Consider the following 13,965-nt stretch of genomic DNA (forward strand, 5'->3'; position numbering starts at 1 on the left):
TCATTGCCTGCGTTCCGATCCAGTGCGATCTGCAAAAATAGTGCTTGAAGTATTTTTGCAGATTGCACTGGACCGGAACGCAGGCATTAATGTACCACGCAGGCGATCGCACTGCGGACGGGGGTGTGTGGCTGCGGTGTCATAGGTTTCAATGCGCCGCCAAGCCCCCTCCCGCCCCTGAACGCAGGGAGACAGCCGGGTTGCAATACAGTGCGTTCCAGAGGCCAAGTGATGTTTGTGGTGTGAACCGGCTCTATAACTGATGATTAAAAACGGCACCATACTTAAAACCCATTTGAGTAAACCATCATCTGTCTGTGGAAGAAAAAAACAAGTTTGCATAGCAAGTACAGGTTACACCATGTAAGATGTCAAGTCAGATCCTTACATGTGCTGATGTATTTTCATTCAATAAAAGTACAATGTTATATATACAGCTATGAAAGTAAAACGCAATAAATGTTTACACTATAGTTCTGGGAATACCCAGATATATAGAAATGATATAGAGGAAAACCATCAGAGTCTAGCCCTTACCTGTTTTGAGATTTCTTGTTTTTTACTTTATGGCTCGGTTCATAATCAGATTCGCTGTCCCTACTGCTGCTTTTCTGTCTATCCCCCCCTGAGTCAGAATCTGAACTGGAACTGGTCGATGAAGAGCCACTATCAGAACCTGAGCCGGACATCTGCCAATCTTCACTGCACATATTGAGAGGGCGGAAATGTTGAAAAGTTATAACATGCAAGCTTGCTTCAAACACACAGACACACGCACACAAAAAATAGGGAGCAAATTCCCAGTGAATCAACCACTCTGACTCTCACTTGCAAAAGGAATCCTACTCCACACACACTAACACTATTACATTTTATAATGAACACCCTAATATCCAGTATTAGGCCCTGATTAGACAGTTCTTCCTGCATCTGGATTTAGACCTATGCTGGTAAACGTACAGTGCATTCAGAAAGTATTCAGATCCCCTTCCTTTTTTTCAATTTGGTTATGTTGCAGCCCGATACTACAGTTTAAATTCTTTTTTTTTTTCTCAATAATCTACACTCAGTACCCCATAAAGACAAAGGAAAACAGAATGTTAGAAATGATTGCAAACCTATGACAATGGAAAAGCTGAAATATGACATTGGCATAAGTATTCAGACCCATTGCAACAAAACTTGAAATTGAGCTGATGTGGCTCCCATGTCTCTTGATTGTTGCTGAGATGTTTCCACACCTTGATTGGAGTCCATCTGTGGTCAATTAAATTGATTGGACATGGTTTGGAAAGGCACACACCTCTCTATAGAAGGCCTCACAGCTGACAATACATACTGTCAGAGCAAGGCCATGAGGTCAAAAGGAACTGCCTGCCAAGCTCAGAGACATGATTATTGCAAGGCACAGATCTGGGGAAGGCTACAAAAAACATCTGCTGCACTGAAGGTTCCCAAGAGCACAGTGGCCTCTCTAATTCTCAAATGGAAGATGTTTGGCACAACCATGACTCTTCCAAGAGCTAGTCGTCTGGCCAAACAGAGTAAATCGGGGAGAAGGGCCTAAGTAAGAGAGGTGACCAAGACCCTGATGGGTGACTGACTGAGCTCGAGATCTTGTGTGGAGATGGGATAAAGTTCCAGAAGGACAGCCTTCACTGCAGCCCTCCACCCATCTGTCCTCTATGGCAGAGTGGTTAGACAGAAGCCTCTCAGTGCAAAACACATGAAAGCCCGCTTGGAGTTTACATAAAAGCACCTGAAGCACTCTGACTGTGAGGAACAAGATTCTTTGGTCTGATGAACCAAGATTGAACTGTTTGGCCTCCATTCTAAATGTTCTGTCTGGAGGAAAAGAGGCACCGCTCATCACCTGCCCAATACCATCCCAACAGTGAAGCATGGTGGGCATCATGCTGTGGAGGTGTTTGTAAGCAGCAGAGACAGGGAGACAGGTCAGGGTTGAGGGAAAGCTGAATGGAGCAAAGTACAGACATATCCTCAATGAAAACCTGTTCCACAGCGCTCAGGACCTCAGACTGGGCCGAAGGTTCACCTTCTAACATGACAAGGATCCTAAACACACAGCCAAGACAACACAGGAGTGGCTTAGGGCAACTCTGTGAATGTCCTAGAGCGGCCTAGCCAGAGCCCATAGTTGAACCCTATTGAGCATCTCTGGAGAGATCTGAAAATGGCTGTCCACTGACGGTCCCCTTCCAACCTGATTGAGCTTGAGAGGATTTGCAAAGAATTGCTGAAAATCCCCAAAGCTTGTCGTGTCATACCCAAAAAGACTCAAGGCTGCAATTGCTGCCAAAGGTGCTTCAACAAAAGTACTGAGTAAAGGGTCTGAATACTTAAGTACATGTGATATTTAAGTTTTTTTATTTTTAATAAATTCAGACATTTCTAACATTCAGTTTCCACTTTATGTCATTATGGGGTACGGATTGTAGATTAATGAGGGGAAAAACCAAAACAATTTAAACAACTGTAGTATTAGGCTGCAACATAACAAAATTGAAAAAAAGGGAAGGGGGTCTGAATACATGTCTGTAAGAAAATGACACGAAATATGATTTTTTTATGTCATTCTTTTTCTCGAAGCATAGGGTGGAAAAGTTCAATAATAGATGATTGTTTCCGTTGTTGTATAAAGTTCAGAATGTGTTTAATTTAAAGTTACAAAATATTACAGGATATGGTATATCTTACAGAATGAGTCTATAAGATGCTTGATGATGACAAAATATGGTATATCTTACAGCAGAAATCTATAAGATGCTTAAGAAACGTGTGTTTAGTTAGTAAGTAAAAAATAATCCTAACAGGTGTCTGTCTATTCAATGTGAGTGTGGGTGTGTCTGTGTGATGCTGTGCATGTGTGTGTGTCTGTAGTGTGAATGAGTGTGTGAGTGTGTGAATGTGTCCCCCTTCAAGGAACATCCCTCATCCTTTTATCCATGCTTTTACTTTAAAATAACCTATGTGATGTTTACCTTAAAAGTCTTTCTGATTAGCATAAGGGAGTGCCATACTCTTAGTAGCTGAGTCATGCGTTCTCCTTCTATCCCATTTTGGGCATCATAGTCTATGTCCTGAGTAATGTGGTTTATTCTTCAAACTCATTTTGAAGGCCAAGTCTTCTTTGGGCATTCCCAACAACTGTTTCAACTATACTTAGGTCTGCCTGTCAGGCTTACTGATTGATTACCAATTGTAAACTCAAAATCAGCAGTACAGTAAAAAACTGAATCTCCAAACTTGGATAGATTAAAATATAGAAAATCAATCATCATTTAAGGTTCACACATACATATTTCAATATCTGGTTTTAACAATGTCTGCCCTCCATTTTCCATGTGGAGACAGGTATGAATGTAAACAGGAATGTTCATATTCAGAAACACTTCTTTGGGTCAAACTGCTACTAAAGTAGGCTATACACTGTGCGATTTTTGGCTAGTTCTTGATGAACCTGCCGAAATTCACGTAGTGGGTGCCCCTGTTGGCAGCCTTCTGCCCGGCGTCCCTCAATCAGCTGATTGAAGGAGCAGGCTGGAAAATCAGGCAATTAGCTGCAAGCACTGAAGCATAGATGGAAGAATCTTTTTATATTTTCTTCATTCAGTCTGCAGGTTAAACAAAGAAAATATAACTGTGTATACCCAACTTTACAGCAACTCACAGCAGGGACTGCTAGATAAACCAAACAGAAAGAGGAACCATACCGCACTCCTTACCGGGATTCCCACTTGATGAAGGTGGGTGCTCGAAATGACTGCAGATGGCACCGCCACACATGAACAATAGAAAAATGTCACCAGCACACCTTAAGTTGAAAAAGCAAAATATTTGATTGCCAATAGCTGTATCTCATTGGCAAGCGCTTTCGGGGCCTCGCAGGGTCCCCTTCATCAGGCTTAGAGAGGCTTGCCAATGAGCTATTGCTATTGGCAATAAAATATTTTGCTTTTTCAACTTATGGTGTGCTGGTGACATTTTTCTATTGCTAGATAAACCAGACTCCTGTAAGTTTACTGTCATTTGAAAGCTAGCCTCTGCCAAAGCAGTGATGTTTAACACTATTTTCTTCTACTTATTACTGTTAAAGGTACCAAGCCCGAGTGCTTTGCAACTGATCAAAAAACATTCTTACAGGGGTCAGTCTGGTCATGAAAAAAACTTAAAGGCTAAGCCCACCCTAGAGTGATATTTCAGAGTTGTGTGCGAGTTAAAAATGACCCAATGGATTTTTGAATCACTCGGGGGAAAGCATCAAAACGCTGCTGTCAATACCTTGCTCCCCTCTCCCACACTACTGCAGTAATCAAAGGCTAAATACATAGATTGATAAAATAAATGATCAGATTACAGCATAGCTAGTATTGGAGATACTGCAGAAACCTCTATGTGACTCAACCCACCACCACTACCCAAAAACTGAAAATATTCATTCTGAGTGGGATTAGCCTTTAAGCAATTTAGAATGTAACCTTTCAAAGCTTTAAAACTACAAGCGACCTATACTTCACACATTATAACACACATACCATACCCCATGTCATTGCACAACAGAATGGACCAAAACAGCAAAACGAGGGACGTACAGAACAAGAAGCAACTGCAGAATTAACCACAAGTATGCAAGCAAGAATTCAGGTTAGCACTGGCAGAACAAAGACCAAGGCAGTGCAGCTAAATACCAGAAGAAATAGTAAATCCAGAGACTTCAGACTAACACAGCTAAGTGCAAACCCGACACACTGAAAGCGAAGTTTCAGATGTAAACTGCCACTGTTGTTAGGAAAAGACCACAATGATTGGCAATGAATTATGTCAAGTTAAATATCAAGCACGCAGCTTGAAGTAATTTGTATACTCGGGGTTATCAGGAGCATTCATTTTGGAAGATAAACAAGAACTTGGCAGTGAACAAAGATTGGTGTATGAAGCAATGAAAATAACACCAGCACCGAGAAACACTTAGACAACAGACAAGGAATCAGCACATTTAGATTAGAAGCACAGACTGTAATGTGACAAATAGACTCACTCTTTATGTTTCTTCTTTTTACTTTCACTTGAAGAATCCTCATTGGATTCATCACTACTAGAGGAGTCCTACAAAGGAAAAGCCAACAAATAATTCATACAGCAACTAAAAGGTGAAAACTATAGGTGCACCGAAATGAACATTTTAAAAATATAAATAAAAAAATAATATATGTCAGGCCAAAACGGAAAATGTTTTTTTCTTTGAACTTTTTCAATTTTTATTTAATATTTTATTTTTTTATAAACTTTTAAATTTTTTTATTAATTATTATTTTCTACTTTACTTTTAGGGGCTTCGGGGAAATATTAGGGGTCTAAACAGACCCCTGATATTTCCCGTTTAAAATAGAAAAAGAGATGGAGGACACAGAGACCACAATCTCTTTTTCTGCAGCCCCTGTTATAAATGAACAGGAATCCTCTGTACTGAGTGTCCCTGTTCATTTATAACATGAGGACAGAGTGTGTTTACTATAACCACAATCATGAATGGACAGGAGATGATGTAGATCACTTCCCATTCACTCATAGTTGAGGATATAGTAACCATATTCTGTCCTTAATTATTTACAAACACTCAGCGAGCAGAGCTCAGCCTCCTGTGACAGCGCTGGCTGTCTCCGCCCACACTGCTCTGCTCCGATCTGTGACAGGAGGTCGAGCGGTGTGGGAGGAGAAGCCGGCTGCTCACAGCGCTCTCCTCCCACAGCGCTCGGCGGACTGACAGTTTCTCTCCTCCCCACTGGGACACAGAGCAGCTCCTGGCGGGGAGGAAAGAAATCACGGATGTACCGCTGTATCGGCCGCTGATATATCGCCTTTATTCCTAGAATCCAACCTCCTACAGTCAGGCCTGTAGCCACCTAGGTCTACTCTATGTCACAATTACCAAGAGAAGGCAAGACTACAGTAAAACCAGTACAATTACATGTTGCATTAGAATGTAACTAAACCCAAAAACAAAAAACTAAGATTGAATCTCATCAATCTTTAGATGTGGTGGCTACACCAGTTTTCTTTGTTCAAGCACCCCCCCCTATTTACCTAGTAATGCTGTGAATAACCCAATACCGTCCTTTGCTGTCTCCAATGTAGCTATGGGGGCTGCCATGTTTGTATGATTGTCACACAGGCTGGACTTAAAAAAAAATCTGCCTTTGTTCATCCCCACTACATAGTAGCTTTATGAGATTAGTAGTTTACAAAGGAGAGATATTTATGCGGTCTTCTCTTCTTCTCACAGGAAGTGACAAGCACACTGCATTTCTGGCAAGATCAACTGGAATTTTATGTACTAGCTAAAATGGTTCTTAGTCTGATGAACTCATTCCAATGCAGCCACCACATCTAAGGACTGGTAAGCTGCAACGTATTGGTATTTATTACTTTTTAATACATGTTCTTGAGTTTAGGTACGCTTCAAACAAACATTCTCACTAACATACTACATACCATATATGCTGTGACAATGTATTTAAATAGGTATATTAGAAGGCAGAATGTAATCCAGTCAGCAATTTTGAGGTGGAACAACCTTTAAACCAACTATATACCGTATTTTTAGCGAATCCATATCGCCCGATGCCCAAGACATGCAGTTTCGGGCGTCGGGTGTAGTTTTTTGTACATTTAGCCCTGCTAAATCAGAGCTAAATGTACAGTAGGAGCCACTGCTCGTATAATATGAGTGATCTAATCAGATCACTCGTATTAAAACCGAGCAGTGGCGGCGGCGATAGAGATCACCATAGAGCCCCTAGAGCAGACAAACGGACGTTCTTCGACTGCTCTGTGTGATCACCGAGACCGTGGCGCTGTAATCACAGCCCCACCTGCCTCAGCGGTCACTAACTGCAGCTTCTGTCACAGCTTCTGTACAGAAGCTCCGGTCTGTTCAGTGCTCCATAAGCCGCACCGGACCTCCCTGCGTCTTATGGTCCGGTGCGGCTTATGGAGCGCAAAATATGGCAAGTTGCGCCTTTATATACATGCAAACATGTATGTCGAAATTCAAATGAGTGTAATGATTCACACACCTCTGAGCCACTGTTTGAAGATGCTGGTGGTTTCTGTTGCAGTTGTTGCTGCTGCAGCTGCTGTTTTCTCAACATGGCCGATTTCTGCACAGCGAGGATACTGGGATTTGATTTCCAGAACTGTATACAAACGGTAAATATAAAAAAAAGCATTTTATGAGATATGAACTCCTCTTGCAAATTATAAGAGATATTAACATTCACATAGGCCTCCCGCTAAATATATTTGCTCGGTGAACCCCTCAGTGCATACAAATATCCTTAGCCTATTACAACACCTACATGATTAATTATAATACATTAACCACTTCCCGGCCGTTGTAAAAAAAAAAACACTGCCGGCCAGGAGCTCTCTAGATCTGAGCGGGCGTCTTTAGACGTACGCTCAGCCGCGCCGCTGGGCACGTGCGAGTGGGAAATGCCCGATATTTAAAAACAGGCAGCGATGCCTGTTAACATACAAGAGATCCGCTGGCTATGGAGCCGGCGGATCGCGTGTATGGGGTCCCGGTATGGGTGCCCCCCCCCTTCCGGTGTCACGCCGGTCCCGGTGCGAGCCCAGGACCAGCATAGTGCCTCTGTCACAGGGGATCAGAGGGAGATCGGTACACGACCTCCCTCCAGTCCCATCTCCGCTGTCAGAATGCGGAACTGATGTATATTACATCACTTCTGCATTCTTGTGTCACTCTCCAGCTTCAGATGCTGGAGAGAAGCTGATGAAGCAGATCTCTTCTTCATCAGCTTCTTCAGGGGGGTCCTACCATGTTTCCCCGAAAATAAGACAGTGTCTTATTTTTTTTTTTGCACGAAAAAAGACACTAGGTCTTATTTTCGGGGGATGTCTTACCTGGCTGGGGGAGGACCGGACGAGGTCCCGGAAGGCGGCGTATGATATTCCGCTTCCATCGTGCGTGCGGGCGGGAGCTGCGGCCGTCAGGCGTGTAGGCGGGAGCTGCTTCTGGCGTGTGGGCGGAAGCTGCGGCCGGCTGGGGTGTGGGCGGGGCGGGAGCTGCGGCCGGTCTTTAGATTCAAAATTCAGTTTATGTGCAGCTACCCCGAAAGTAAGACCTAGCGGATTTATGTAATATAAGACCTACCACCGAACTAGGTCTTATTTTCGGGGTAGGTCTTATATTACAGAAATCCCCGAAGATAGCGCTAGGTCTTACTTTCGGGGAAACACGGTAGGTGACATTAGGGGTCTTGGAGACCCCTGAGGTCTCCATAAAGAGGACCTGTCACATCTTTGCTATCACATAGGGGGCCAAGAAACCCCCCCCTATGCCATAGCAATAAAGTTAAGTGAAAAAAAAAAATGTAAGTTTCCCCCCAAAAATTTAAAGTTACACATAAAACAGAATTACTTTTTTTTTAAATTCCCCCCATACATACAGGCATGCAAACAGGCGTCGGGTACGCATACTTGCGAAAATGACGATTGCGCACATTACGCCGCACATGTTACATACCGTCGCGATCGTTGGAACGAGAGCCATAATTCTAGGGCCATCAATCACCGATAACACTAAACTGATGAGCGGTAAAAGCTTTTAAAGCGTCACCTATGGTCAATTTTGGGTATGATACTTTTTTTGCGATTTCGTGGGTGCGCGCAATTTTAAAGCTTGACATGTTTGGTGTCTATTTACCCGACGTGACCCCGACTTTTACATTTTACCACAAATATGGATAATAATCATTGTTTCCTAATATAATGAAAAATAAAACTTTTTTTCTTCAAAATGTTCTATAATTTTCCCTTAATATAGGACCAAAATACCACCAAAAGAAAGCTCTATCTGTCCCCAAAAAATGGTATACAATTAATTTCAGTACAGCGTTGCGTGACGGAATAAATTTCAGTCAAAGTACTGCAGCGCTGAATACTGAAAAATGACCTGGCCAGGAAGGGGGTCTAAACACCTGGTCTTGAAGTGGTTAAAGGGACACTAAACTCAGGAGTTTAACCTTACAAATACATTCAAGTTCCCCAACTATTAACCTCCCTGGCAGTATGATTTTTTCGTGTCATTTTTCCATTCTAATTTATTTTCAAATTTTTGCCGTTTTTTTTTTTAATATCCTGCCGGTTCCGCCCCCCTGTGACACGTACGCTCGCAAGGGACCGAACCCGGAATCGGCCGGAGTACACAGCGCGGCTCGAGGGACAAGGTAAGTAAATGCTATGCGGCATTCCGAGTGTAGCTCGGGGTTACCGCTTATGGTATGGAAAAGTAACCCTGAGGCTACACTCGAAAATACCGCCAGGGAGGTTAACAAGAATCTATCTTATTTGTGTATCACTCAGCTGTAGATCCTCAAATCATCTCTGAATTGGTACTGACATTGTCCTTACTTCTTGAGGGTGGCTACTTTTATCCCTCATGGTGCCTGTGTGTGTTGTAAAGTAGCCACGGCCCCAAGTGTCACTTTAACCCCTTTGTGACGGGAGACGTACACTGTACGTCCCGCCACAATGTGCCCAAATGACTGGCCACGTACAGTGTATGTGACCAGTTATTTTCGGCTCTGCAATGCTGGTAAACGATGAGAATCAGCGGTTACCATTCATTAATGGATGCCTCAGTATAGAGGTATCCAGTGATGAAAGAGTTAAGCTTTTTCAGACACCAGATCCCTTTCAGGAATCCGGTGTCTTGACAGTGAGAGCAGAGCCGCATTTGCAGCTCATGCCGTCAATGACAGCTGGTACAGATCGGGAAATCCCGATGTATACTGGCTTTTTTTAAAAAACTTTCAGCAATGGAAACATAATGTATCTATTCCTGAAACAATGTTGCAGTTTTCTGATCGTTGTTGGAACGATCAGAAAACCTTTAGTGACAGCTGATCCTGAGATGCTGCAGGATCAGTGTCACTAAGGTTATTATTGGCTGTTCTAAAGTTTGAAGCAGCCTAATAATAACCAGAAATTAATCAAGCAGTAATAGTGAGATTAATTCACAATGACTGCTTGATATAATTAAATAAAATAAAAACGTAAATTTTTGTAAATGTAAACGTAAATGGCTGAACCATCAGGTAAGGAGCTGTGGGGCAAAGCGCAGACTTCCTAGTGGAAGGTGGTATTGTCATATTAGAGCACTCAGGGTAAGGGAAAAATTAGATCGCTCGAAACGCTCATACACAGAACTAAGCAAAATTACACTTTAAAATACAAGTAAAGGCCGCTTTACTTTTTTCCCCAATTTTTCAATTAGTTTCATGGATTTTAAATAAACTGAATGAAAAAACTCCAAGCCAATATAAAATAACCAACCTTGTATTTAAAATAACACACCAAAATTGGCGCAGTCATCGTTTTCGTACGTAGCTGTACCCTACTTGTGTTTCCGTTAGTGTGCACGTGTTAATATATATTTTTGGGGTATTTTTAATTTTATTTTACTTTTTTTTCACAAACTGCATGGTTAAAAAAAAAGTCTACGATTTCACAATGGTGCATTACCTCAGCCCCATCCATCCTTGGTGGCTTTGACTGAACGGTTTGCTTTTGTTCTGAACTGTCCGACTCAGAGTCGGACTGGCTTCCAGATTCTGAGCCGCTATCAGAGTCACTGCTTCCAGACTGGCTACTGCTTCCATCGCTGCTGCTGCCAGATGATGACCCCGACCCAGAACCAGATTCATCATCTGCTCGGCTACTGCAGAAAAATCCATTAAAAAAACGGATAAAAGGTTGTTATTCCAACAATACAATTGTGTTCCATTACAATACAATGGTACATGATAAAACATAAGATTTGGAAAGAGGGTCAAGGAATTAAATTGATGGAAGAATTAGCTTCAGGAAGAGGTAATTAGCTTCAGGACAGTGGCTAGCATATTTCCAGATTAGATATCTGGATATACATATGAGACCGGTACTTTATCAAGAACTTTAACTCACTGAGGAATACTGTCTGAACGCTATTGAGAAAGATCATATTATTTCACGCTTATTCTGCAACTCCACGCTCATTTGCCACGACCCTACTATATGAGGAAATGGGAAAGAGATTTGGGACATACTATAGAGCTAGTGGATTGGGACAAAGCATGCAGGTGGGCATTTAAAGGACCCACAGAAACTCGAACTCAAGAACGAAATAAGATCTTAACTAGGTGGTATTGAAATTTGCTCCTGATGTCTCAGAGAAGTGTTGGCGCTGTGAGGGAAGCCATGGTACATATATGGTGGGAATGTGAAAGAGTAAAGACATCCTGGCAAAGGAATATTTGAGATATGCAGACAAACTACAGGTTGGGAGAAACCGGAGGTGGTTCTCCTGTCTATTGGCAACAAATGTTTAATAAGGGAATATTTCGCTTTCTTTAAAATGCTAGTCGAGCTCCAATCTCAAGACTGTGGAAAACATCTAAGAAGCCCGCAATAAAAGACTGGATAGTAGAAGTAAATGATATAATGCATGTGGAAGGATTATCTGCCAGAGTAAAAGAAGGGAGTGAAGCATGTGAAGAAATATGGGGCCCATGGAAAGTGTTTTTGAACTCGCCACAAATATCAAAATATTTATAAATCTGAACTGATAATTAGGGAAAGGAGCGAGACATAGAAAGCAGAACGCATCTGATATTTCAGCCCTTCCATCCACCATGTAATAGAAAAAAGAGAAACACATTGCACCTTCCACACCAGAACACACAGTAGGTGTGATTGCGTGGTGCAGCGCATTATTCGCAAAGGACTGTGTGATTACTGTACTAGTGTGAATGGGCCCTCAAAAACACTGACATACACACACAACCACAGACACAATCTCTCACACTCCCCAAAAAAATTATCATTTTTTTTCCTTTTAAGATCCACCCAGTCTCCCTACCTTATGAGAACTGGAATGGATCCTCAGACTAGGGTCCAGTGTGGAATGATGTGCTGTGATGGAGCTTTATCCATATGTGCATTGTTTGTACAGCTCCCTTGCACGCATTGTAAAGGTGCCGGGAGCCAGAATGTGATGTCAGTCAAGTCCAGGTCTCTACAGGGCACATGTGGGAGCTGTAAGCAACGCACGTATGGATGGAGCTTCCTTATGGCCATACTTCCAGCCCACCTCAAGCTGACACGCAGGGCCGGGTAGCATATTTTGAATGGCTGCTCGGCACTGCTTGCTGTGTTAGGGGGAAGCTGAGGAGTCTCTCTCCTAGAAGGAAGGCATGGAGTGACCCACTGAACATGGGGTCACAACCCACTAGTTGAGAACCAAGGGTCTAAACAGACCCCTGATATTTTCCTTTTAATATATATATATAAAAGGAGAGATTGAGGACACAATTCTAAATGTTTTTCTGCAGCCGCCGTTATGAATGAAGAGGAAGCCTCTATACTGAGTGTTCATGTCCATTCATAACCATGTCCTTAGTTAATTACAAACAGTCAGCAATCAGCTGGTTGCTGAGTGCTTGTAAGCCGCTCTCCATCCTGACACCTCCACCTGTCATAGGAGGCTGAGCAGGGAGGAGAGCTCAGCCTCCTGACAGCTCACTGCTTCCCATCCTGACTCTCCGCTTGTCACGGGACCGTGCGGGAGGAGAGATCAGCCCCCAGTGACAGCTGTCTCCACCGCGCACCGCTCAGCATCCTCCCGGTCTCTCTCCTCCCCGCTGGGCACTGGTTTGTGGCCCTTCGGATCCCTGCTGCCTCTGCCGACACCGGTGGGGGAGAGTAACGGGCATTGGATGGGACACAGACCGGGGGCCCAGTGGGGAGGAGAGAAGCAGTCAGGATGCACTGAATTTTCAGGCAAACTTTCCGAGCATCTCCAATATAAAAGGATTCTATTAATTTTTTTACACACAGCAAGAAGGGTGTTCCAGGGTTACTAGAATACAGACAAAAGGTGGATTGGACTGGCACAATATAGAAAGGTCTGGCTATAAAATGGAACAGGTTAGCAGGTAGGCTATGCTTCTGTATTTTCCCCACTGAGACTGGAGTGCACCATTAATGCTGTGACATATTCATTAAAAAAAAATATATTTTTTTTTTTCCAAATACCTAGTACAACAGTTGGTGTGCATATGGGCCTCCTGTAAACCCCCTGCACTGCACCTCCCAGACTGCAAGAGGAAGAGAAAAAGTCAGAGCCAATCAGGCCCAAATACATTCCAGTCCTATGAATCTAACAGTGGGAGCGTGCTCACAGACGAGCATAGGGATGACCATCAGCAAGCAGTAGCTCTGTCACTGCACAATCACAGACTGAGGTGGAACCTAGGCCAAGATCAGGTATCTGGTTGTGCTGTCTGGCCGGGTACCCAAAGCAGCCTGAACAGAATTCTTACCAGTTTAACAATTGTAAACCGTTGTATTTCAACTGGAAATCTTCCCATTTGCCTACAGCTGCATTTTAATGAAGAGAAAGAAAACAAATTCATACCTTGAATTTCCACTGTTAGTTTCTTCTTCACTGTGCCCGTTCATTGTCAAATATTCACAGGTTTACAAAAAAAAAAAAAGTGTACAAATCCAGAAGTTAATACTTGGTCATGAAGATGCTTGCCCGTAAAGGGGAAAACACTGCAAGAAGAGTAACAATTCCCCAAAAAAACCTGCAGAAAAAAAAAAAAAAGGTATCAAATATAATTTATTTTCTGTCGTCTAGATCTTAATTTAATACTTGTACAGCTTATTCAGGCAAATCTAGACCTAAAGCGCAATATACACGGTTATATTTTTTTCCTTGAGCTTAAAAAATATGACGGATTCCTTCACCCACAGTAAACAGTGTGGAAGAACGAACCTCCCGCTGTGCACACTGGCCGGAACCGCTGTCAAAATACCCAAACAGTCCTGGCAGCAGATTGGCTATAATCATTCAGCCGCTATAAACATTCAGCAGAC

At 42.8% G+C, this 13,965-nt stretch overlaps 1 protein-coding gene across 1 annotated transcript in view; it reads right to left on the reverse strand.

Moving 5' to 3' along the window:
- CHD1 (chromodomain helicase DNA binding protein 1) overlaps positions 1-13,669 on the reverse strand; it is a 64,770-nt gene extending 51,101 nt beyond the window's left edge. The window contains 5 exon segments of the mRNA XM_018562193.1: positions 538-702; positions 5,060-5,127; positions 7,098-7,217; positions 10,570-10,765; positions 13,502-13,669. Coding sequence (XP_018417695.1) covers positions 538-702; positions 5,060-5,127; positions 7,098-7,217; positions 10,570-10,765; positions 13,502-13,545 — 593 coding nt within the window. The 5' untranslated portion in view covers positions 13,546-13,669.
- Between the last annotated feature and the right edge of the window lie 296 nt (positions 13,670-13,965).

This window comes from Nanorana parkeri, unplaced genomic scaffold (assembly GCF_000935625.1).
Source record: "Nanorana parkeri isolate BGI_ZX_2015 unplaced genomic scaffold, ASM93562v1 scaffold564, whole genome shotgun sequence".
Classification (NCBI taxonomy): domain Eukaryota; kingdom Metazoa; phylum Chordata; class Amphibia; order Anura; family Dicroglossidae; genus Nanorana; species Nanorana parkeri.